At 43.5% G+C, this 27,615-nt stretch overlaps 1 protein-coding gene across 3 annotated transcripts in view; it reads left to right on the top strand.

The window, feature by feature from the left end:
- The window catches only part of pbx4 (pre-B-cell leukemia transcription factor 4), a 372,521-nt gene that overhangs the window by 291,307 nt on the left and 53,599 nt on the right, over positions 1–27,615 (top strand). For 2 of the 3 annotated variants that reach the window (XM_078531153.1, XM_078531150.1), the window contains exon 5: positions 22,120–22,366. In XM_078531153.1, coding sequence (XP_078387279.1) covers positions 22,120–22,366 — 247 coding nt within the window. The remainder of the gene's footprint in view (positions 1–22,119; positions 22,367–27,615) is intronic. The other variant, XM_078531151.1, reaches the window with a different exon arrangement.

Genomic DNA, 27,615 nt, shown 5'->3' with positions numbered 1-27,615 from the left:
GAAGCAGGCCCAAGGGGCTGAGTGGCCTACTCACTCCAATTCATATGTTCGTAAACAATCTGTTGGATGGTTTTTCATATTAATTGTATGTTTAAAATACTTTGCTAATACTTGATAATGTTTTAACGTCAGCATGTTTGAAAAGTCAACATTAATTAGGCAGAAAAGTTGCACTTTACTTGGTAATAGTATAGCTGTTAGTCTGAATGGGACCTGGTATCTTCCATTTCACTCTAGCCTATTATAGAAGATATGAATGTCATTTTATCAAATGCTATCTTCAGTAGGTTTCCCAGCAGTAAGGTGGTGCTGTGCATTTAAGCACCAATAAATGGTGCCATAGTAGAGGAGGCAGGATATTTCCCATTCCACAGAGTTCCCAGTCCCAGCTGATGGGCTTAGGGAGGCTCTGAGGGAAAGCCAAGCTTCTACACCAGACGCAAAATAGGATGGGATTTCTCTACCGAAGCTACTCTCACACAACTTCTGGTGAATGGGTAGAATCTTTGTACCTTGTTATAGAGTTTGGCCTGTTTATCTTGATGGTTACTGGTCTGCAGGGGCTGGATATGATCAGTATTTAGTTTATCAGCCCCACATCTTCCAGCATCTCCCCCAGTGATTAATTAAGTAAGTATGTGCCCCATTTTCCTTCCAACTTACAAGACCTTGCACTTATTTGTAATAACCACTTTCCCTTTGTAAATATTAGCTCAGTCCTTTTGTATCAACCTAATTGCTTCATCTGATATTGTTCCCTTGGTTTGGTATAATCTGACGTTAATTTAGTCAATAATTTAAAATTTTATCTCCGTTTTTAACCTCCCTGATTCTTTTTTCCATTGACTTCAGTTCATTTTCATCCAATTTTTGCTTGGCGAAGGAGTTTCAAAATGACCTTCATTATGTTTCCTTATCCATCATTTGGATGAGACATTAAACCAAGGCTCTGCCTGCCTTCTGAGATGGAAGTAAAAGATTCCATGGCACTATTTTGAAGAAAAGTGGGGAGTTATCGCCAGTCTTATGGTTCATATTTACCCCTTAACATCACAGAAAAGCAGATTATCTGGTCGTTATCACATTGCTATGTGTGGCAGCTTACTGTACACAAATTTTAAGTACATGAGGGAAGAAATATTGGGTAATTTACGTTGCTCTTATTCCCCTACCAGATTCTATATTGGTTATACTGGACTTATTTGTAACTAGTCCCATGGTGGGAGAAACAGATAATAGGCTTATTTCAAAGGTATTTAGCCTGATATTGTTCCCTTCCATGTATCCTGTCCTTCATCAATAAATAGCTCTCCAAATGTTGGTCCAAAATCTTTCAGGGCGGGTGTTCACAGATGTGTATAACACAGATTGTCTCAACTAGAGACAAAGATTGTGCACTGTTGTCCTTCATTGCTTCAGATTCTTCTGATCCAAAATGGCAGATAAGGGTGTCCAGTAGATGTAATTCAGTTGAATTTTCAGATGGCAACTATTGAAGCTCCAAATGTGAAACTTCTCAAAAAATCAAAATTCCTGGTTCCCAAAAATTCTCAACAAAATACTGGTGAATGTATGTTTTCCTTTCCAAGGAGTTAACAAAATCACTGAAATATATGTCTTTGAAATTTGTGAGCTGTAACAACATAAGTTTTCTGTCTGTGGCTAGTTGCAAATATTCTTTCTTAGCTAAACTTGACAAGTTTATTTTTCATTTTTGTGTTTCTATCTAGTACTAGGGAATACGTTGAGAATCAGAATCAAAGAGCTGGATTTTAACTCTATGTAGGCAAATGCGCTGTGAGCGAGTTAAAATCGCATCCAAAGTGTGATGAATGTCTGATATGAGGGAGACTAATATTTGCTGTAGGACTGTAGTTATTTGTATCATTTTTTAAAATTCAATCATGGGACGTGGGCATCGGTGGCTAGGCCAGCATTTATTGCTCATCCTAATTGCTCTTGAGAAGCTGGTGGTGCCTTCTTGAACCGCTGCAGTCCATGTGGTGTAGGTACACCCACAGTGCTGTTATTGAGGGAATTCCAGGATTTTGACCCAGTGACAGTGAGGGAACAGCGATATAGTTCCAAGTCAGGATAGTGAGTGGCTTGGAAGGGAGTGGTGGTGTTCCCATGCATCTGCTGCCCTGGTCCTTCTAGATGGTAGCGATCGTGGGTTTGGAAGGTGCTATCTAAGGAACCTTGGTGAGTTCCTTCAGTGCATCTTGTAGATGGTAAACACTGCTGCCACTGTGTGTGGGTGGTGGAGGGTGTAACTATTTGTGGATGGGGTGCCAATCAAACAGGCTGCTTTGTCCTGGATGGTGTCGAGCTTCTTGAGTGTTGTTGGAGTTGCACTCATCTTGGCAAGTGGGGAGTATTCCTTCACACTCCTGACCTGTGTCTTGTAGATGGTGGATATTCAGGAGGTGAGCTACTCGCCGCAGGATTCCTAGCCTCTGACCTGCTCTTGTAGCCACAGTATTTAAATGGCTAGTCCAGTTCTATTTCTGGTCAATGGTAACCCCACAGGATGTTGATAGTGGGGGATTCAACGAATGTTACTTGCCACTTGTCAGCCCAAGCCTGGATATTGTCCAGGGCTTGCTGCACTTGGACATGGACTGCTTCAGTATCTGAGGAGTCGTGAATGGTGCTGAACATAGCGAACATCCCCACTTCTGACTTTATGATGGAAGGAAGGTCATTGGTGAAGCAGCTGAAGATGGTTGGGCCTAGGACACTATCCTGAGGTAGTGAGGAACTTCTGCAGTGATGTCCTGGAACTGAGATGATTGACCTCAAACAACCATAACCATCTTCCTTTGTACTAGGTATGACTTCAACCAGCGGAGAATTTTCCCCCTGATTCCCGTTGACTCCAGTTTTGCTGGGATCTCTGATGTCAGACTTGGTCAAATGCTGCCTTGATGTCACTCTCACCTTACCTCTGGAGTTCAGCTCTTGTCCATATTTGAGCCAAGGCTGTAATGAGATCAGGAGCTGAGTGACCCACGTGGAACCCAAAGTGAGCATCAGAGAGGTTATTGTTAAGCAAGTGCCACTTGATAGCACTGTTGCTGACCCCTTCCATCGCTTTGCTGATGATGGAGAGTAGACTGATGGGGTGGTAAATTGCTGGGCTGGATTTGTCCTGCTTTTTGTGTACAGGACATACCTGGGCAATTTTCCACATTGCCGGGTAGATGCCAGTGTTGTAGCTGTATAACAATTGATAAGCTTTCAATGGTTTGTTGGGTGCAATATATGGGAGATCTTTACTTAATAATCTGGAGGCTAAATTTGATAGCTCCCAGGAACAGGTACGGGGCTCACAATGTGCAGTTAACTCACACCCATTGACCAATGCTGGCAGCATGTCAGCTTCGTGCTACCTGTTGTGTTAAATAATTTCAGTTTCTATCCAGCACTAACCATGCTGCTAATTGGCTGGACATCTGAGCATCACTTAAAGCTAGTCTGCACCGCTTAAAGCTGACTGCACCTCTTAAAAGGGAGATGCATTATAAATAGAGCATGTTTCTGCAGTCGAGTAGGAAATGAATCTTCCCAGGTTTATGAACATTGCAGTGGAGACCTTGTTGGAGGAGATGTAAGAGAAGTCCAGGAGTCCTTCCAGACACACACTTAGAAGGCAGTGGGAGCAGAGAGCCATGGAGGTTAATGCCAGGTGTCAAGCCCTGAGAACTTGGATGCAATGCCACAAGAAGTTGAATGACTTCACATGAGTGGTCAAAGTTAGTGAATGCATCTTCAAATGCCATATCATTACCGCTGTACCTGTAGCGTCAGACCCTCCTAAGACCACACATCTCTGTCACTCATGTATCAAAAATTTCTCTCAATCAGGACTCATAACTGAGATTCAAATGCTCCATCATACTTTCATAAACTCACCCCACATCTCACAGCTTGCAAACACTGCCATTTATTTAACCATGGCAACACGTCGGCCAAAAAGATTGCACCAGGACAAGGTGACACATAACCAGAGGTGGCAGGAGTTAACCAGCGAGGGAAGATGCATGCCTTCACCCACATGGAGGAGACAGTTCTGACCATTCTTGGGACACCCATTGCAGAAGTTGTGGCCAGTGTAAGGGATGATGATATCTTAATACCTAATATGCCTTCTCACATCCGACTTCCCTCTCATCCACAACCTCCTGATTTACAAGCTGCAGCTGGTGTAAGCATGCATCTCTTTCTTCATCACCACCCCCTCCCCCCACTTCCTCATACCAGAACCTCACCCATGTGCCTTTCTGCTTTCGGATACACAAACCTGACCAGACAGTGAATGAACAACAAGAAGATAGTGATGATGAAGACATACCATCACTCAATTTCACACACTCAGCCATCAACTCAGAAACTGACACTGTGTTATTTAAAGACTGGCATTGAGGTGAGAACTGCGTGTGATGAGATACCAGGTGTTAGTAGTTTACAGCCAGGGAAGGGAGCAAGGAAAATGCTAGCATGCCAGAGGACCAGGCCATGCACAGGTTTTGCCGCAGAGTACTCGGATGAGCGCTTTGAAGGGTTAATGGACAGAAGAAAGCTGATGGGTATTTTTTCACCCAGATGGTGGTTGGAGCCTGGAACAAACTTCATGAAAGGGTGGTGGAGGCAGGTTCGATTGAGATATTCAAAAGGGAATTGGAATGCTACCTGAAAAGAAAGAATGTGTAAGGTTATGGGGATAAGGCAGTGGAGTGGGTCTAGAGGGAATGCTTTTTTAGAGCCAGTGTAGACTTGATGGGCCGAATGGCCTCCTTCTGCACTATAAGGGTACTATGATACAACTTGAGGATTGGGGGCAGTTTAGAATTCAGCATAATCATAGAGGTCTACAACACAGAAAAAGGCACTTTAGCCCATCGAGTCTGCACCGGTCAAACAAGTACCGAACTATTGTAATCCCATTTTCCAGCACTAGGCCCATAGCCTTGTATATCATGGTATCGCAAGTGCACATCCAAATACTTCTTAAATGTTATGAGGGTTTTTGCCTCTACCACCCTTTCAGGCAGTGAGTTCGAGATTCCCACCACCCTCTGGGTGAAAAAATTCTTCCTCACATCCCCTCTAAACCTCCTGCCCCTTACCTTAAATCTATGCCCCCTGGTTGTTGATCCCTCCACCAAGGGGAAAAGTTCCTTCCTGTCTAACTTATCTATGCCCCTCACAATTTTGTACACTTCAATCATGTTCCCCCTCAATCTCCTCTGCTTCAGGGAAAATAACCCCAGTTTATCCAATCTCTCTTTATAACTAAAACTCTCCAGCCCAACCAACATCCTGATAAATCTCCTCTGCACTCTCTCTCTAGTGCAATCACATCCTTCCTATAATACGGATTCCAGAACTGCACACAATACTCTAGCTGTGGCCTAATCAGCGTTTTATACAGTTCCGGCATAATCTCCGTGCTGTTATATTCTGTGCCTCAGCTAATAAAGGCAAGTGTCCCATATGCCTTCTTAACCACCTTATCTACCTGTCCTGCTACCTTAAAGGACCGGTGGACATGCACACCAAAGTCTCTCTGATCCTCAGTACTTCCCAGGGCCCTACTATTCATCGTGTATTGCCGTGCCTTGTTTGTCCTGCCCAAGTGCATCACCTCACACTTATCCGGATTAAATTCCATTTGCCACTGATCAGCCCATCTGACCAGCCCGTCTATATCTTCCTGTAATCTAAGGCTATCCTCTTCACTATTTACCACCCCACCAATTTTCGTGTCATCCGCGAACTTACTGATCAACCCTCCTACATTCAAGCCTAAATCATTTATATGTACCACAAACAGCAAGAGACCCAACACCGATCCCTGTGGAACCCCACTGGACACAGGCATCCAGTCACAAAAATGGTCACCCCTCGACCATCACCCTTTACTTCCTGCCACTCAGCCAATTCTGGATCTAATTTGCCAAATTGCCTTGGATCCCATGGGCTCTTACCTTCGCTATCAGTCTCCCATGCAGGACCTTATCAAAAGCTTTGCTGAAGTCCAAGTAGACTACGTCAAATGCATTGCACTCATCTATACACCTGGTCACCTCTTCGAAAAATTCTATCAAATTGGTTAGACATGACATCCCCTTATCAAAACCATGCTGACTGTCCTTGATTAATCCCTGCCTCTCCAAGTGTAGATTAATTCTGTCCCTCAGAATTGCTTCCAATAGTTTCCCCACCACTGAGGTTAGACTGACTGGCCTGTAGTTCCCTGGTTTATCCCTTCCTCCCTTCTTGAATAATGGTACCACATTGGCTGTCCTCCAGTCCTCTGGCACCTCTCCTGTGGCCAGAGAGGTATTGAAGTTTATTGCCAGCGCCCTTGCTATCTCCTCCCTTGCCTCACTCAACAGCCTGGGATATGTTTCATCCGGGCCTGGAGATTTATCTACTTTTAAGCCTGCCAGACCACTTAGAACTTCCTCCCTTTCTATCTAATTTCTTTAATTATATCATAGTCCTTCTGCCTGATTTCCATACCCACGTTTTCCCTCTCACTTGTGAACACTGACACAAAATATTCATTTAGAACCCTACCCACATCTTCTGGCTCCAAATACAAATTACCACTGTGGTCCTTAATGGGCCCTACTCTTTCCCTAGTTACTCTCTTTCTCTTAATGTACTTGTAAAATAACTTTGGATTTTCCTTTATTTTACCTGCCCATGTTTATTCATGCCCCCTTTTTGCTCTCCTAATTTCCTTTGTAAGTTCTCCCCTACACATTATATACTCCTCAAGGGCTTCTGCTGTTTTGAGCCCTCGGTATCTGCCATAAGCCTCCCTTTTTCTCTTTATCCAATCCTGTATATCCCTCGACATCCAGGGTTCCCTGGATTTGTTGGTCCCATCCTTTCTCTTTGCTGGAATATGTTGGCCCTGTACTCTCCCTATTTCCTTCTTGAATGAGTCCCACTGCTCTGATGCAGATTTAGCAAAAGTGGACAAAAAGATTGATCAAGAAGGGGAAAATGGAGTGTGTGAGTAGACTTGCAGGGAACATATAAACTGACTGTAAAAGCTTCTATAAACATGTGAAGAGAAAAAGATTAGCAAAAACAAAGTGGGTCCCTTACAGTCAGAAAAGGGGGAAATTATAATGGGGAACAAAGAAATGGCAGAAGAACTGAACACATATTTTGATTCTGTCTTCACAAAAGAGGACACAAATAATTTCCCAGAAATGTTAGCGAACCAAGGGTCTAGTGAGAGGGAGGAATTGAAGAAAACCAGTATTAGTTAAAAAAAAATGGTGCTCGAGAAATTAATTGAGCTAAAGGCTGAAAAATCCCAGGGCCTGATAATCTACATCCCAGAGTACTAAAGGAAGTGGCCCTGGAAATATTGGATGCATTGGTGGTCATCTTCCAAAATTCTATAGACTCTGGAGCAATTACTACAGATTGGAGGTGGCAAATGTAACCCCACTATTTAAATAAGGAGGAAGAGAAAAAACAGAGAATTACAGACCAGTTAGCCTAACATCAGTAATGAGGAAAATGCTAGAGTCTATTATAAAAGACGTGGTAACAGAACACTTGGAAAGCCTTAACGGGATTAGACAAAATCAGCATGGGTTTATGAAAGGGAAACTGGAATTTTTTGAGGATGTAACAAGTAGAATAGATAAGGGAGAACCAGTGGATGTGGTGTATTTGGATTTCAAGAAGGCATTTGATAAGGTCCCACAAAAGAGGCTAGTGGGCAAAATTAAAGCACATGGGATCAGGAGTAATATACTGGCATGGATTGAGGATTGGTTGACGGACCGGAAACAGAGAGTGGGAATAAATGGGTCTTTTTCCGGATGGCAGGTGGTGACTAGAGGTGTACCGCAGGGATCAGTGCTTGGGCCCCAGCTATTCACGATATATATAAATGACTTGGATGAGGAAACCAAATACAATATTTCCAAGTTTGCTGATGACACAAACTGGGCGGGGTTGTAAGTTGTGAGGAGGATGCAAGGAGGCTTCAGGGTGATTTAGGCAAGTTGTGTGTGTGGGCAAACACATGGCATATACAGCATGGCATGGATAAATGTGAAGTTATACGCTTCGGTGTGAAAAACAGGCAGAGTATTATTTAAATGTTGATATATTGGGAAATGTGGATGTACAAAGGGATCTGGATGTCCTTGTACACCAGTCAATGAAAGTAAACAGGGAGGTGCAGCAAGCAATTAGGAAGGCAAATGGTATGTTGGCCTTCATTGCAAGAGGATTTGAGTTCAGAAGTAGGGATATCTTACTGTAGCTATACAAGGCCTTGGTGAGACCACACCTGGAGTATAGTGTGCAGGTTTGGTCTCCCTACCTAAGAAAGGATATACTTGCCATAGAGGGAGTGCAGCGAAGGTTCACTAGGCTGTTACCGGGGACAGCAGGACTGTTGTATGAGGAGAGATGGTTCGACTGGGCCTGTATTCACTAGAGTCTAGAAGAATGGGAGGGGTCCTGATTGAAACATATAAAATTCTATCAGGGTTAGACAGACTAGATGCAGGGAGGATGTTTCCCCTGGTTAGGGGGTCTAGAACCAGGGGCCGCAGTCTCAGGATATGGGGCAGGTCGTTTAGAACTCAGATGAGGAAAAATTTCTTCACTCAGAGAGTGGTCAACCTGTGGAATTCTCTCCCACAGAAGGCTGTGGAGGCCAGGTCACTGAGTATATTCAAGAAAGAAATTGATAATTTTTTTGGATATTATTGGCATCAAAGGGTATGGAGAGAAAGTGGGAATATGGCGTTGAGATAGAGGATCAGCCATGATCATATTGAATGGCGAGCAGGCTCGAAGGACCGAATAGTTTACTCCTGCTCCTAGTTTCTATGTTTCTAAAAAAATGCTTGGTACATTGGGTAACCTGCCAGAAATCCTGCGGTCAGTGTCACAGAGCATGAAGACTCCAGCACCAATTTGGCACGGGGCTTTGGGCAGAATTTGCAGCCCAGTCTTTCCAACATGTAAGCAGTGACCAACTCCATCAGACACTTGTGCACCCAACCATGAGGCAGCACAAGCAGTTTCCACCAGAAATCTGAGTGCTGCACTGGAAGGTTAGACTGAAGCCATGCAAGGTCAGCATGCTGCCATGCATGCTTAGAAGGTCTTACAGTGTGTCACAGCAGTTCAGTGTAAAATAAATTACTTGGATTGTTGAGGTGGCTCCCATGGAGAGTGGCAGTAGCTCCATGGAGCACAAACCTACTTTCCTTTCTCAGGAAAATAGCATTCGCCCTCCCAGTCCTGCCAGCCCACCAATGCCTTCGATGTTGAGAGAGAAACAGAGTTAATGTTTCGAGTCCATATGACTATTCTTCAGAGCTAAAGAGAAGTAAAAATGTGATGACATTTATACTGTTTAAGGGGTGGTGGTGGAGCAGGTGAAGCTGGATAGAAGGCCAGCAATAGGTGGGGGCAAAGGAGAGATTGACAAAGATGTCATGAACAAAAGGACAAAGGGGTGTTAATGATAATGGTACTGGCTAAAGGAGGTGCATTAATGGTGGCATTAAGGTCAGAGAGCAGAATGTGATAATAGCAGGACAAGGGTAAGCACTCTGGAAAGAATAACATGAACAAGTGACAGGCGGCCCCAAATTTTTCCTCATAGGGGTGGGGTGAGGGGAGGGGACGGTGGTGGGAAAAAAGCTCGAAAATAGGATAAAAGGTGGGGATAAAACAATGAATAAAAATGAAAATAAAAAAAATAAAAATAAGTGGATTTTTAAAAAAAATAAATAAATAAAAATGAATATTGAAAAAAGGAATAAGAAAAGGGTGAGGATGGAGGAGAGAGTTTGTGGTCTGCTGCGCTTCACTTGCACCTCCTTCATTTTGGTCTACTGCATTCGCTGCTCCCAATGTGGTCTCCTCTACATCGGAGAGATCAAACGCAGACTGGGTGACCGCTTTGCAGAACACCTTCGGTCTGTCCGCAAGCATGACCCAGTCCTCCCTGTCGCTTGCCACTTCAACACCCCACCCTGCTCTCATGCCCACATGTCCGTCCTTGGCCTGCTGCAATGTTCCAGTGAAGCCCAACGCAAACTGGAGGAACAGCACCTCATCTTCCGACTAGGCACTTTACAGCCTTCCGGACTGAATATTGAGTTCAACAACTTCAGACCATGAACTCTCTCCTCCATCTTCACTCCTTTTTTATCCCCTTTTTCCAATATTCATTTTTATTTTTAAATTTTTATTTCTTATCCATTTATTTTTATTTTTTTTTATTTTTCATTTTATTCATTGTTTTATCCCCATCTTTTATCCTATTTTCGATCTTTTTTCCCCACCATCGTCCCCTCCCCCCACCCCACCCCCACAAGGGCCGTCTGTCACTTGTTCATGTTGTTCTTTCCAGAGTGTTACCCTTGTCCTGCTATTATCACATTCTGCTTTCTTATCTCAATGCCACCGTCAGGGGTGACCTGCCAGTACAGGTGCGCAGAGGGGCAGGGTGGAACTTGAGGGAGGCTGACTCCATTATTGATTAGGGGAAGAGGATTTGTGCATTCTCCAATAATTAAAATTTAGCATTTGCACCACACTGGATTTTATTATAAGATAAAAGCCGAAAATGTTGGAAACACTCAGCAGGCCAGGCAAACAAATAAAAAGGTTTACAAGAATGTTGCCAGGATTAGAAAAGTGTAGCTACGAGGAGAGATTGGATAGGTTGGGGTTATTTTCCTTAGAACAAAGAAAGCTGAGAGGTGACTTGATTGAGGTGTACAAAATTATGAGGGGAATAGATAGAGTGGACAGGATAAAATTGTTTCACTTGGTGGCAAATTCTAGAACCAGGGGACATAGATTCAAGATAAGTGGCAGAAGGTGTAGGGGGGACATGAGGAAGAACTTTTTGACGCAGAGGGTAGTGGGTGTCTGGTATTTGCTGTTTGTGGTAGAGGCAGAAACTTTAAACTCTTTTAAAAAGTACCTGGATCTGCACCTAAAGTGCTGTAAGCTGCAGGGCTATGGGCTGGGTGCAGGAAGGTGGGATTAGAAAGGGCACCTGGGTGTCCTCGGGCTGGCATGGACAAGATGGGCCAAATGGCCTCCTTCTGTGCTGTAACTTTTCTATGGTTCTATGGTCAGCACCTCCTTTAGCCAGTACCACCACCATTAACTCCCCTTTTGTTCATGACCTCTTTGTCAATCTCTCCTTTGCCTCCACCTATCGCTGGCCTTCTATCCAGCTTCACATGCTCCACACCCCCCAAACAGTATAAATTTCATCATATTTTTACTTCTCTTTAGCTCTGAAGAAGAGTTATATGGACTCAAAACGTTAATTCTGTTTTTCAGTCCACAGATGCTGTTAGACCTGCTGAATTTTTCCAGCATTTTCTGTTTTTGTTTCAGATTTCCAGCATCCGCAGTTTTTGCTTTTATCTTAATGCCTTCGATGTCGCCTGTCAGTCAGGCAACCCTACTGTTCCTGCCTATGCTGAGATAGCGTACTCTGCAGCTGAGCCTTCCAGGCCCAGAGCTGTTCAAGGTCGCCCTCCAAAGCTATTTGCAGTGTATGCCACTGAAATTTTGCAGCCTTCCACCAGCCATGCTGCAACCACTGGGTAGCACTGTGCAGGGGCACTAGTGTAGGCAAAGGTTCATGGAGGACAGGCACAAAAGAAAGTTGACATTTGAATGCAGTACAGAATGATTTTATTTATAAATTTGATTTGGAATGTTTATTTTGTGCTTGCTATTATTTTTGCACTGGTGACAAGTGGATACTCTGATAATCAGTGACAGGGATGGTAAAGTGCGAGACTGTTGGTAAATAGAGAATTGGGATTGTCGTTACTGGTAGCACACTCAGATGAATTATTCATGGGCAGCCTAGCTAGAAATTTCTTCTGAGTCAAACCAAATAAACTAAATTAACAAAATCAGGGACAAATTAAAAAGTAGCCTCTTAAAGGGAACTGCAAAAACAGAGACAAAATTTAAAGGAAAGGCACATCAAACCAAAATGTGATTAAGATGGTCAATAAAACATCCCAGTCCCTGCGGTGCCCACCGAGCATGGAAGGCTTCGACGACGCCGGCGGGCACTACGTGTTCCCTCTCCAGGGACCCCTGGCAGCGAATGTAGCTGTGGAAGAGGGGCAGACAGTTGGACCGGACAGCCCCCTTTGCCCGCTTCCTGGACCAGGCCCGGGAACAGGTTCACGAGGAGGTCCTCCTCCCTCCTGGCCCCCTTCCGCCTAGCCAGAAAAAGGCAACTGGTTGCCTCCTGCCTTCCTCTCCCTCCTCCTCCTGCATCTCTTGCTTCTGCTTGTGAACTGCTCACTGTGTATCTGGTAGCAAGGGTTGTCCCCTGTCGCCTCATGATGGCATGGTTGTACGCAGCACCCTGCCAACAAATCTTGACATGCACTCTGCCTAATATTGCAGGCTCCTCCTGAGCTGTTCAGGCAGTGTAAGTGTTGTTTAAGTACGTCAATGATCTCTTATCACATTTCATGTGACAGCATAAATTTCAATGTATGCATGCTGTGCACTTATGCAGGGATTCTGCACATGGTTCTTCAACTATGTGGTCAGCGGATAGCTTTTGTCACCCAGTAGTCACTTTTTACATTGGCAGTTTCAGTGCAGCTGGTATAATGCACTGCTGGAGAATGAAAACATCATGACGACTGTTAGGCTATGGGGCCTTGACCTGAATGACTTGCTGCCTGTGGTCACACATCAGCTGGATGTTGAAGGAGTGGAATCCTTTTCAGTATAGGGTGGTGTTGATGTACAGCCTACAAAGTGAAGTGCATGCAGTCAATAGTACTCTGCAGCATGGAGAAGTCTGCAAACCTAATGGATCCTTGCGCTCACCCCACCAGCTTCTCTCTAGTGAGAGGGAATGAAATGTAGTTAGCTCTCCATGAATAGAGAGAGCCAGTGACATTCGTTATGCAAGAATGGATGGCAAACTGCAAGATGTTGCAACCATCTCCAGCTCTAGCCTGAAAGGAGCCAGATGCATGTAAGTTCATCCCCATGGTCACCTTTACAGCCCTTGATAATGCTACCTCAGTGCAGGGCAAGGATTGCAGTTGTGACTGCAACAGGTGGCAGATTTCAGTGTGAATGTTATTACTGAAGCATGGATATCGCAGATATTGCCCTTGCCTTGGAGAATTGTTCCCTGGACACCCTGGGCAGATATGGCCTCTTGTTTGAGAGCTTTTCTCTCCCTCCTCCTGCTACTTCCAGCAGCTTGTCATCCTCTTTGTCACCGCTGTTCAATTTTCAAGTCACACTGAATTCCAAGGAGAATGGTTAATAGTGTACTCATGTCTGAGAGGGTTTGTGTAGAAGCCTTGAAGTCAACAAAAAACCATTAGGCACCTGCCCTACCACTCCCTGTAGATTTATCTAACTTTAAACCAGCCGTTTTAATCAACAAACAAATGGTAATCTGAGGTGCAATACACCTTTGCAAGTGTTTCAAAGGAGGTTTACTGGATTGATAACTGAAATGAGTGGGTTGTCTTATGAGGAAAGGTTGGACAGACTAGGACAAAAACAGAAAATGCTGGAAAACCTCAGCAGGCCTAGCAGCATTTGTGGAGAGAGAAACAGAGTTAACTTTTCGAGTCCGTATGATCCTTCTTCAGGGCGAGTCATACGGTCTCAAAACATTAACTCTTGTTTCTCTCTCCACAGATAATGCTAGACCTGGTAAGCTTTTCCAGCATTTTCTGTTTTTGTTTCAGATTTCCAGCATCTGCAGTATTTTGCTTTAACTTGGACAGACTGGGCTTGTTTCCACTGGAGTTTAGAAGAGTGAGGGGTGATTTGACTGAAGTATAAACGATCCTGAACGACCTTGACAAGGTGGACATCGAGAGGGTATTTCCTCTTGTGGGTGAGTCCAGAACTAGGGGGCAGTGTTTTAAAATTAGGGGTTGCCCTTTTAGGACAGAGATGGGGAGAAACCTTTTCTCTTAGATGGTTGTGCGACTTTGGAACTCTCTGCCTCAGAAGTTGGTGGAGGCGGGGTCATTGAATATTTTTAAGGCAGAGGTAGATAACATTCTTGTTAGGCAAGGGAATCAAAGGTTTTTGGAGTTAGACGGGAATGTGGAAATTGAAACACAAGAAGATCAGCCATGATCTTATTGAATGGCGGAGCAGATTTGAGGGGCTGAATGGTCTACTCCTGTTCCTATTTCTTATGTTCTTTAAGAGAATGTGAGCAGATTGACCACTTGGCTGTATTACCCAATTGCTGTGTAGCACGGGCTGCAATGTTAATCAGCAGAATAGGGTCCGGTTTGAGAAGCACACGTGTTAGTGCTCTGTGACTTGTGTTAATACACAGCATGTGTTTCATCTTATGTTGGTCCCTGCACCTGCGGTATCTTGTTTATCAACTCACCCACCAGTAGATAGGCAAGCAACCATGTTCACTGAGCGAAGCGACCTGACAGAAGGAACCTAACAATTGGCGACGAGGCAAAACATGAACAGTCAAAGACACCAAAGAAAGCCGCGAAAATTAAACAGAAGTAAATCAGCCATACCTAGCAAGGTGATTGTGAGTGCAGCCTTCATCCTAGTCGTCGAAGTTATCTCCCTCCAGCATGCCACAGTTTGGCAGCATCGAACCATTTGATCAGACCACCGATGATTAGCCACATTATATTAAACGCCTCGTATTCTTTTTGGCCAACGACGTATCGTGGGAGGAGATGAGGCGACCGATCCTCTTACCGACATGTGGCAGTAAAACATGCGACCTAATCCGCAGTCTAATGGCACCCGACGCCCCAAATTCCAAGAGCTTTGATGAGTTGGTAAATGTAATGAAAAGCCACTTCCAGCTGAAACCCTCGGTAACAGCGCAGCGTTTTGAATTTAATTTGAGATGCTGCACCCCTGGAGAGTCAGTCGCTTGCTATGTAGCAGCCTTAAAACAACTGACAGAGCACCGTGAGTTTGGGATGTCGATTAACGACATGTTAAGAGACTGATTAGCATGTGGGATTAATGAAGACGTCATTCAAAAAAGGTTGTTGTCAGAAAGTCAAATTTAGACTTCAACAAGGCGCTGAAGTTGGCGCTCGCAATGGAGAGCACAATCAGGGATTCGGAAGCAATCAAGGGAGCACAAAAAGGCGCCGTCCTTCGCGTTGGGAGGGAAACACCAGTTAGAAATGGTGCGGAAGCGCAGGGCTCTGTGGAAAGGTGGGTAACAGACCAGCACAAAGCAATGGTTTAATAGAAAAAACCCACAATAATGATGGCGGAAATGGAACCAGACAGCCTGCAAGCGAACGACAATTTAAAAGAATCGTGCGTTTCTACTGCCATTGTAATGGGCACATTATGCGATATTGTAATGACAGATTAAGACAAAACTTTAAGTGAAAAGGTAGAAATCATGAAATCCACATAATAGAGGAACCAGAAGAAACAGAGTCAGATATTTATTCACTGCACAACTTAAAAATGGGTAAAACGGAGCCAATCTACATGACAGTGAAAGTCAATGGGAAACCCACCCAAATGGAGGTGGATACAGGGGCATCCAAGACAGTTATAGGGGAACATATGTTCAGATATCTGAATGAAGGAGACCACTCATTATATCTGGAAAATTCAGATGTTGCATTAAAGACATATACTGGTAAACGAGAAAAAGTTGATGTTAAATGAGACAGGCTGGAAAGGTTGGGAGTCTTACAGCCTGTACAATTTTCCGTATGGGCAGCACCCATAGTTCCAGTACTAAAGCCTGACCAGAGTGTACGAATGTGCATGGACTACAAGTTGACCGTTAACAAAGTGGGCAGACTTGACAGGCAAACCCAAACCGAAAATTGATGAATTGTACTCCAAACTGGCAGGGGGAACCGCCTATACGAAGCTCAACATGAGCCACGCTTACCAGCAAGTCGAGCTAGAAAAGGCCTCTCGGGATTTTGTGACTATCAACACACATAGTGGTTTATACCAATACACCAGTTTACCCTTCATTGGCTTGTGCCATTTTCCAATGGACAGTGGAAAAATTACTTCAAGGTTTGCCACATGTTGTGGTTTATCTCAATGTCCTAGTAACAGGACTAACTGATGAAGAACATCTGGCTAACCTGGAAGAGGTATTGAAGCATTTCTCAAAAGCTGGAGTACATTTGAAAAGAGAAAAATGTATCTTCCAAACAAAAGAAGTGGTCGGGACCTGGAAAAATTTATTAATTTTGCTTCCAATCTCCACCCCTCCATCATCTTCACATGGTCCATCTCTGACACTTCTCTTCCCTTCCTTGACCTCTCTGTCTCAATTTCTGATGATAGACTGTCCACCAATATCCATTACAAGCCTACCGACTCCCACAGCTACCTCGACTACAGCTCCTCACACCCCGCTTCCTGTAAAGACTCCATCCCATTCTCTCAGTTCCTTCGCCTCCGTCGCATCTGTTCTGATGACGCTACCTTCAAAAACAGCTCCTCTGACATGTCCTCCTTCTTCCTTAACCGAGGTTTTCCACTCACGGTCGTTGACAGGGCCCTCAACCGTGTCCGGCCCATATCCCGCGCATCCTCCCTCACGCCTTCTCCTCCTTCCCAGAAACATGATAGGGTCCCCCTTGTCCTCACTTATCACCCCACCAGCCTCCGCATTCAAAGGATCATCCTCCGCCATTTCCGCCAACTCCAGCATGATGCCACCACCAAACACATCTTCCCTTCACCCCCCTTGACGGCATTCCGTAGGGATCGTTCCCTCCGGGACACCCTGGTCCACTCCTCCATCACCCCCTACTCCTCAACCCCCACTTATGGCACCTCCCCATGCCCACGCAGAAGATGCAACACCTGCCCCTTCACTTCCTCTCTCCTCACCGTCCAAGGGCCCAAACACTCCTTTCAAGTGAAGCAGCATTTCACTTGCATTTCCCCTAACTTAGTCTACTGCATTCGTTGCTCCCAATGCGGTCTCCTCTACATTGGAGAGACCAAACGCAAACTGGGCGACCGTTTTACGGAACACCTGCGGTCTGTCCGCAAGAAAGACCCAAACCTCCCTGTCGCTTGCCATTTTAACACTCCACCCTGTTCTCTTGCCAACATGTCTGTCCTTGGCTTGCTGCATTGTTCCAGTGAAGCCCAACGCAAACTGGAGGAACAGCACCTCATCTTCCGACTAGGCACTTTACAGCCCTCTGGGCTGAATATTGAATTCAACAACTTTAGATCTTAAACTCCCCCTCCCCCCATCCCCACCCCGTTTCTTTTCCCCCCCCACCCGCTTTTTTTTTTCAATAATTTATATAGATTCTTCTTCCCCACCTATTTCCATTATTTTTAAATCTAAAACTAAAACCTTTAGTCTTTCCACCCCACCCCCACTAGAGCTGTACTTTGAATATCCTGTTTTCCATTCTTAATTAGCACTTTTCTCAGACAAAGACCACCACCTTCAACACCTCTTTTACCCTTTTGTCTGTGACATCTTTTGATTATTATCTGCTCACACCACACCCTCAATGTGTCTCTTCCCCCCCCCCCCCCCCCCCACCCCACCCACCTTAAACCAATTTATATTTCTCCCTTGTTGAAACTATGCTGCAGTTCTGCCGAAGGGCCATGAAGGCTCGAAACGTTGACTGATTTCTTCTCCGCCGATGCTGCCAGACTTGCTGAGTTTTTCCAGGTAATTCTGTTTTTGTTTTGTTTTGGATTTCCAGCATCCGCAGTAGCTTTTAGCTTTTTGTTTTCATCAAAGAAGTGGTTTACCTGGATCATAGGATCAACTCGCAGGGCCTTCACCCAGTAGAAGACAAGGCGAGAGATATTCGTGAGGCGCCAGCACCGAAAAACGCCATAGAATCAAGTCTTTCTGGGAGAATGATTAACTATTATGGCCGTTTTTTCCCAAATTTATCAAGAGTGCTAGCTCCATTATACAGTTTGCTCAAGAAAAACCACAGGTGGACTTGGCAAGCTCCACAACAGGCTTTTATGACAGTAAAGCAGTTGTTACATTCATCGGCCCTGTTGGTACATTTCAACCCAGAGAAAATATTAATTTTGACCTGCAATCCATCCCTTTACGGAGTAGGGGCAGTACTCTCCGGATGACGGATGGTTCTGAATGGCCCAATGGTTACGTCTCAAGAACACTCAGTGTCGCAGAATGAAGATACAAATAGAGAAAGAAGGCTTATCCATCGTATTTGGCATTAAGTTCCACCAATACATCTGTGGTCACCACTGTATCCGACCACAAGCCACTACTAGACTTGTTTGGGCAAGAGAAGGCAATATCCCCAATTGTCCTTGCATGCATCCAAAGGTGGGCACTGATTCTAGCTGCTTGCAAATATACTTTTATCCACCGGCCAGGAAGCCAGATTACAAATGCTGAAGCACTATGCTGATTGCGTCTAAAAGACAGCAATGTGAACATCCCAATTCCTCAAGAACTTGTCTTGTTATTAAACTTTCTGGATTTGTCACCAGTATACGCCAAACAAATAAGAGAGTGGACAGACCGCGATCCAGTTTTGTCTCTCGTAAGGGAACAAGTCTTACAGGGACGGTATAACGAGCCAAAGTCTGACAAAATGAAGCGCTACTTTAATAGGAGATACGAGCTCACCTGCCAGGATGGCATCTTGCTTTGGGGAGCGAGGGCCATTGTGCCTCCGAGAGGAAGAAAGCCATTATTGACCGAATTGCATAGTGCTCACCCCGTCATCATTAGAATGAAAATGTTGGCGCGCAGCTACTTATAGTGGGCAGGGATGGATATAGAAATTGAAAACTTAGTCAAGAGCTGTGTACATGCCAACAGGTACAGAAATTGCATCTTCTGCTCTGTTGCATCCCTAGGAAAGGCCAGGAAGGCCATGGGTCGCCTCCACGTTGACTACATGGGACCTTTTTAGGACACAATGTTCCCTTTGCTTATAGATGCTCACTCGAAGTGGATGGTTATATTCGAGGTGAGATCGCCTACGCCTGCCGCCACCATAGACAGATTGCTTCAGAGTTTTGCGATACACGGGTTACGAGATAATAGTGTCTGATAATGGAATGGCATTCACCAGCGGGGAATTCCAAAGATTTACGTCTCAATGACATAACACATGTTAAGACCTTGCCATACCACCCTGGAACGAAAAACTGGATGGAGACTCTACTGCAACCGGATTATTACATTTCCTACTCAGCTATAGGACTATGCCACACACAACCACTGGTATCGCCCCCGCAGAGTTATTGATGAAGAGATGTCTCAGGACACTCTTGAGTCTCATAAGGCTGAATTTAGGGGGGATGGTAGAGAAAAGTCAGGAGGCCCAGAAAAATGGCCACGATTACCACAGTTGTGAAAGAAACTTCACTGTTGGAGACATAGTTTTTGCAAAGAACTTTTTAGATGGGCCCAAATGGCTATCAGGTGAAGTTAGTGCAGTGACAGGACCCCTTTCCTATCACATATCGGTCGAAGGTTGGATATTTAGGAGACGTGTAGATCACCTCAGGAAAAGGGAACCAGATCTACAAGAAAGGATGCACCAAGCATTCCTGTTGAAGTCTACACCACATGTGGAAGGAACTCCACTTGGTTTGGAAGTACCTATAGGATCCGTTGAGCCTGAAAGGGTTGAAGAAACAAACTTACAGGTTCCTACTGAAGAGCCCAGTGAACAGATGACTCCTGAGAGGGAGGCCTCGGATAAACCATGCGAAGTCGTAGAACTACAAACGTTCGACATGTTTGAAGAAGCCTCCAAAGAGACTGCATTTGTAAATAATTTATTTATGTAAATAGTTGATATATTGTAAAGATTGTAAATTGTAGTAAAGGGGGAGGGATGTGGTAATCTGAGGTGCAATACACCTTTAAGAGAATGTGAGCAGATTGATCACGTGACTGTATTACCCAATTGCTGTGTAGCACGGGCTACAATGTTAATCAGTAGTTTAGAATAGGGCCTGGTTTGAGAAGCACGTGTGTTAGTGCTCTGTGACTTGTGTTAATAAACACCATGTGCTTCATCTTACGTTGGTCTCTGCGTCTGCAGTATCTTGTTTATCAACTCACTCACCAGTAGATAGGTGTGCAACCATGTTCGCTGAGCAAAGTGACCTGACAGAAGGAACATAACAATCGGAATTTGTCTGTGCTGATATATATAGGAGCAGGCTGAAACTGGTTGTTGGATTTGGTGCACGACATGTAATGCATCTTCATATATAAAAGCTTTTAAGTGTATTTAAGTTAGGCTCTATTTAACATCTCACTATTATGGTGTGCAGTAAAATCCCCCTAAAAGTAAACACCCACACTGCATGTGCCATTTTGGTCCCTAAACACCTATAGCGCCCAAACAACAGACACCATTTATCCCAATCTTTTGCCATGTATCTTTTGAGCACTCACTGATCAGCCATTTGATATCATGATCTTGGAACATATATGCTCTACTAGACTATATAATTAAGGTAAAATTTTAATTTATCACCCTATTTAGCTTTAACTGTTCTGTTTCAAAGAAAGATATTTAACCCTGAATGTGTAATGTTCTGTCAAATGGAGCAAATCTATTTCCTTGTTTACTGGAGTATCATATCCAATTCACACTTTAGGAAGGCCGCAAGGCCTTGGAAAACGTGCAGAGATTTACTTGAATGGTGCCAGGAATGAGGGGCTTCAGGTATATGGAGAGCCAGAGAAGCAGGGATTGTTCCCCTTAAGAGCAGAGAAGGTTGGGGTGATTTAATGGAAGCATTCAAAATTATGGGTTGGATTTTGCAGTCAGTGTCGAAGCAACTGCATCACAGTTGACCTCGAAGAAAGTTGCTCGCTAACGTCTAGTGATCTCTGTGGCGTGGATTTTCCCTTCCCAACAGCAGTTTAACTCTTCCACCAAGGCAAGAGGATCTCAAAGTATCCTGCAGCAGTGATGTCAGCAATCAGAGTAAACAGTCAAACACATTGAAACATTTTCACAGACCACAAACTGACAATTTAAAAGCACCGATTATCCTTCACTTTTAATTTAAAATTTCATATAGCAAAATAAATTGGATTAAAATACAAGCTAAAATATAAACAAACCTTTGAAAAAAACTATAGTTTATAAAAAATGTGGAATTTTTTAATCAAAATTGAGAAATTTGACATTCCGCTAATATAAAATTAGCTTCTCAGGACCAGTGAGGGTGTTTAGCAGTAATTGTGAACTCAGTGAAGTGTTAAAAATCCAATTACACCTCATTCAACAAGGTGTAATTTTGTTAAGGGTTTTTACAATGAGACTAAGTGTAAATGTGGGAATTCCCATCAATTCATTGATTGTTTAGGGTTTGCACTCTGACAGTGCAGACTCTGGAGGAGTGTAGAACCACAAACATTAACTTCTGGGTTTTCCTGTTATTCTGGGCATGTGCAAACTCCCAAAGTTGCTGACAGTTTCACTGTCATTATTGCTGCAAAATGTGGGCACATGAAGGGTTTTTATAGGGTAACTGTGGAGAAACTATTTCCATGGCAGAAGGCTCAGCAACTGGAGGACACAGATTTGTGGTAGTTGGCAAAAGAACCAGAGATGAGAGGAGAGGTCCTTTTTTTTAACCAGCAAGTTTTTATGATTTGGGATGCAGTGCCTGCAAAGGTGATAGAAGCAGATTCAGTAGTAACTTTCAAAAGGGATTGGAGAAATACTTGAAGGGGGAGAAAATTGCAGAGCTAAGGGGAAACAACAGAAGAGTAGGTTCAATTGGATAAATATTTCAAAAGAGCTGGCACAGAACTGATAGGCTGTGGTGTAAGATTCTATGATTTCTAACTTAATTGATAAAAGGGATTGAGTTTGTGTATAACAAAAGTGAGAATAAAATATTCCATTTTGAGGTGCGTATTTTCCAGTTTTGTTTTTTCACTCTGCATGCAGTGAAAAACCGACATGGCTGAGTAAGGTATGATGGGGTGAACAGCATTTGTTTGATATAGAAGGAAAAGTTTAAATGCTTGAGACCCACTTAAAGCCAATGACACTAAAAAACTCTTACACTTTTTGTTTCACTTTAAAGGCGGAAACGACGTAACTTCAGCAAACAGGCCACGGAAGTCCTGAACGAGTATTTCTACTCCCACCTGAGTAATCCCTACCCTAGTGAGGAAGCCAAAGAGGAACTGGCAAAGAAATGTGGTATCACAGTGTCACAGGTACAGCCTACTCTCCCAGCTTCAGCCTGGGATTCGCCTGCAGTCCACATCCACAGATATCACTACACATTTCCCTCAAGCCAGCTTGGAGAAACAAGCAAAGCAACAAATGTAGGCGAAAAGCTTAATATGTAAATTGTGCTTTTATATCCGTACATATGTTTGATCTACCTGCCAGGGATTCCGGGATAATATATTACAAGATATTGTACAATATTAAATTAATGGTTGCTGGCTGCTTTTTTTCACACTGCAGTTATAACTTTTGCTGTAGCCCAAGATAGAGGGAGGATCCAAACACTTTCGTAACATTTTTTTACCAATGAAATTTGTTTCCCAAACACAAAGCTGGTGTGATTATAGGATAGTATGCTGACATTTGAGTCTGAAGTCTGAATGAAGTGTAACCTTGTGAATGAACAGTGCTAATCTCCCACAGAGATTGGCGACTACCTCTTCTAGCTAAATCTTAACATTTTATAAATATTTTACATGAATTAAACTGTTATGATAAAGCTGTTGCTCCTTCTCTGTATGTAAATATATTCATGATCAAGATAACAAGGGCTTACACTTGCAGCAAAGGTAAAAACATATTCATGTTTTGCCAGCTCTGGATTGCTGTGAATGTCCTGGTCTTTATCATGTGTCATACCTGCCAATTATTCCAGTGTCATTGTTGGGCCAGTGATTTTCCTGTCCACTCATACTTAAGTACGAACTGAATGTGTTTGCTGGGTCAAGCCTTTTTTGCAACACCAGAACTACAATAGCTGCATGTTAAAGGTATAAAAGAGGGCAGCTACTACAGGTACCAGCCAGATTTATATCGTCTACACCTCATCTCCTGAGTCCACAGATAGCAAGTTCAATATGTTAGAAATGCTGTCACTAAAGTGATCAATGCAGGGTCTGTAATCTGGTCCCAGTGTGATTGGAATAAGTACTTTTTGAGTCCTCCTCCACTTATACTCCACCCTTCAACTCGTATGTCCAGATTTTTTTTTCTGCTCAGCTCATGAAATTCCCTGTAAATTTGAAATGCTGGCAGGTATGTTTTTGGCAAAAAAAAAAATTGTTTTTATTACATCATTGCATTCCTTTGTGATACTTTTTTTTTGTACTCAGGTGGTTTATTGGCAAAATGTTGACCATTTTGGGATTTATAAATTGTACTGGTAATGTCCAAATTAAAGTAAGTTGAAAAGAATAAACCTGATAAGGCATTTTTGTTAAAAATGGTACAGGACGACCTTCTAATGGAAACAAGCCTGGTGATGAGACCAGCCCCTTTATCCAGTCACTGTTAAGAATACACTGCTGAATGTGGGAGTGAATCGTTGTGTGAAGAAGTATTATCTTTACATGAGCTTTCTCATTAACAAGCTTGCACCATATTTAAATTAGCCACACACGGAAATACCTAATTTAAAGGAAAAATCTGCGTTTTCAGAAATAAAAATAGATGGATTAAATTTACCATTTAAACCCTAAGTGCTGGCCCGCCAGTGTTTTCATTTTGCATTATTTAATCATTTAAGTAATGGTGTTCTTTACCAGTGCAGATTAACATAGAGTAGGCTGCCATATTGTGACATGATTATTCCAGTTTGCAGCACTCTCTTGTAATATTATGATGACACAAAACTGTATGTTATCAGGCAAAGGTAAACTAAATAAAATGCATGCCTTAAATTTGAGCTGAAATTCTTGTTTCTGTGGTAACTGAGTCCCTGGTTCACTGTAGTGTGGTTATTAACCTGTTCTGGGCAGCTAGTGATTGAAGCCTGAGACATTGCTGGGTTTTTATTCCTGGAAAGGTGTTTGATATTCCCTGAATAACCACTGCACAAATTCACAAGTGGACATACATTGGGAAAGAGACTATAGCTGCTTGCTACCTGTCCTAGTAATAAGTGACGGAGGGAGACCAAAGTGTCTGTGTAGGGTTTATCCTGCATCATCACTGGTGAAGGGCATTCTACTAAACTTGGCAAAGACTTCAGATTAGTAGATCTCATGAGTCGTTCATTTACCACTGGAGGAGTGGAATGGGAATCTCAGGAAATATTTTTTCTGTTTGCTTTTACCTTCTCATTGTGATGTTGTGAACACCAGCTTCCGGGTTGGTTTCTACTGAAATTTTGCTTACATTTTTATGATCTTTTTTAAATTTTAAAGGTGCGACAAAAATTAAAATTGGTCAAAAATGTATATAGTTTCTGACATCCTTTAGAAAACATAGACTTTTCCTTTAAACCCACATACCTGGTGTAAGAATATTTTAAGAGTTCTAACAGGCAAATTCTAAAAGAACACAAATGCCATATCAGGTCTATGCTTTGGAGCGATACATGTTTTTCTATTAAATATTACAATGGATTTTCTTATGAATATGAATATACTTTATTTTGAATCCCAGTGTACCCAATTATCAGAGCTTTTGATATATAATTCATGGAAGGATGAAAAGCAGATGCTGCACTGCTACTTGGAGCAATAAGAGCAGTTACTTGAAATAAGATGAATTTCTTAGTCACCTTTGAAGATAATGCACCATTTTAAGAAAAATAGACTTGATCTCTTTGCAATTCGAGCTGTATGTTTTTAACAATTCTTTGCTTCAAGTAGCAGGAGTTTAAGTGGCTTGGTAAAGGACGGGGAAAATAGTGGCTAGTTCAACCCAAGAATCCCCTATGTGGCTTCTAGTGACTCTTTACAGAGTGCGATCAAGGCTGGGAAGCAATCAGTAATGATCTGTGACGTGATCTAAAGCAGATTTTTTGTTAATGAGCAGATAATGTGGAAAGATAAAATATGCAATGAATACTTGTGTCAAAGAGGAAAAAAAATGGGAAACAGGGAGTGACTTCCAGATCTGAATGATAGCAAATGGCCCATTAAAAAATGGATATAATGCTTATTTATATAGATATAGGGCTAGTGAAGTCAATTTAAATGCTCCTGAATGTCTCCTGTTGGCTTTTTGCTGGTGAGCTTTCTCATTCAATTTTTGTGTCTTTCATTATTAACACGTTTCACCATGCATTGGACAGCGGAAAGGGATAACTCATGAAAAAGAAGTGTATGAAAAAGAAGAAATGTGACAGAAACAAACAGTTTCACTCAAAATGAATTCTATTTTCTCTAGATTAACCACTATCCTGTTTATTTTATGGGTGTAATAGGTACAAGAACCATCTGCCTTTATCCTTCTGAAATCCCTAATTTCTGTCCCCTGACTACATCATAAACTTCAGTATTTTAGCGTTGTAAAACACCCCTTCCTGTCACATGAACTCCTCATAAGTAGTCACGGGCACCATAAGGATAGTTAGTGGTGATAATGGGCAAGTTAATTTCAAAATCATAACTGCTGAAGAGCTAAGTAAAATGATCTATATCTATATGCACTTACTGCTGGTGAGTGTCACTTTCTGGCATATCACATTTTAATTGGCTGAAATAAAGCAAACACAAATAAAATCATACAAAAGCAAAATTCTGGAAACCTGAAATAAAAACAGTGTCAGGAAATGCTGGAAATATTCAGCAGGCCACACAGTAACTGTGAAGAAAAGGACATCATCAATCTGAAACATTCAAAAATCAAATGATCGCTGATGAATAATGCAGAAAAATTTTTCATACCAAAGAGCAAAAACAGAACCAATCATTTGGCTCTAACTGCTTTTACAAAAACTTTTCATCCACTTTCTTTTTCTGAAGGTTCCAAATAAAAGCCCCCATTTGCCAGTGTAAGCCCCAGGCAATTTTAACTGCGTGGCCTTATTTTAGTGTGATTGAAGGGTTGCCTATGTGATTGTGTCAAGGAGTGAGAAGTGCTCCCATTTTCGCAGCACAATTTCTGGAAGGTCTGCCAAGACTTAGTTAAAGTGGGAATACACCCCTTAAAGCAAGATTTTAATTTCCAATGCCAGATTTCTTTGCAGTGGTGAAAAGAGAGACTTAAGGCATGATCGTCCCAGATTTGCACTAAGTATGATAGCGGGCATGAGAAAAGGCTTTTTACCCACTGGCCACAAAGGCGGATTTTCACACCATATCATCCCCTTCCTGCCTCATAAGTTGTGCAGTCACGGGAAACACGCCGAATCGCTGGTGGCCAGCCTCCGATTTGCCCGCCATGCCGTTACCTTGCCGCTTCCTCACTCTGGGCGCCATTTTTAAACTGTAGCTGCACGCACAGTTCTCAGTGCTTGCAGCCCCAGGACTGCCCCGGTGAAGACATGGCCTTAAAAGCCAAGAAGAGTGCAGCCCACCTGATTCAGTGCTGCATCCCTGGAATACCTTTTGGACACCTTGGAGGCCCGCCGCAATGTTCTCTACCCCTACTCTGGCTGCAGAGGCCCATCAGTCCCACCACTGCAGCTTGGGATGCAGTGGCACAGGTGGTCAGTGCCAATGCTAGACACAAGAGGCCGGCCATCCAGTGCAGAAAAACGATGAATGGTCTCATCCGTACCGCCAGGGTAAGTCAACGATTTCATCAATCTCAACTCACCCACTCACAAGCCTATCACACATTCACTGACATCTCACTCACTGCCAGCTCAAGGAACATCACCACTCTCTCTCTCTCTCTCTCTCTCTCTTACACACCCTCACATCTCCATCAGGCCTCATCTCCTCTGGAGATCGTTTCCTTATCCCGTCCATGGCTCTACTCGGCACACACGCACACCTGGCATCCTTCTCATTTGGCCTGGCACACGCTTTGCTCACACTCTCTCCATGTGTCTTTATGCAGGATAAGATTGCGCACAATCAATGGGAGAGATCCCTGGCCAGGGGTGGAGTGCCAGACATCAAGATCCTCACCCCGTTCGGGAGCCGTGCATTGGAGCTGGCCGGAGAGGACGTGGGCCATTCCTGTGGCGACAGTGAGGTCGGCAGCAAACACCCACGTGAGGATCCTGCACCAGATCATCCCTTTCTCAATGCTACTCTGAGTCCACTGTTCTGTGTGTAACGTGGCTGCCAAGCACTAGTAATCTGCACTTTTTCTCATAGGCATATCTGACACGCCGCGCCCAGGCAACCTTGACCCCGACCCCAACGCCGAGAAGACCGTGGATGAGGACCCTGAGGCCAGCACTGTTGAAGAACCATCACAACGCTCACCCACACCTTCCACCAGCGCAGCAACACGCACTATGGTGGGACCTAGATGTAGAGCAACCTCGGGATGGCAATCTGGTGAGCACGGCACACAGTCTGTTCCACAGCAGGCGGAGGCGCGGATATCTGAGGTTGCTGGCACTCGGAGGACTGCCAGAGGCAAGGAATCTGCTGACTCCGAGTCAGATGATGAGCCTCTGGACTCTGTCCTCAATCAG

This window comes from Cetorhinus maximus, chromosome 28 (genome assembly GCF_964194155.1).
Source record: "Cetorhinus maximus chromosome 28, sCetMax3.hap1.1, whole genome shotgun sequence".
Classification (NCBI taxonomy): domain Eukaryota; kingdom Metazoa; phylum Chordata; class Chondrichthyes; order Lamniformes; family Cetorhinidae; genus Cetorhinus; species Cetorhinus maximus.
Note: the sequence above shows the minus strand (reverse complement) of the source record. Positions and strands in the feature narration are given on the sequence as shown.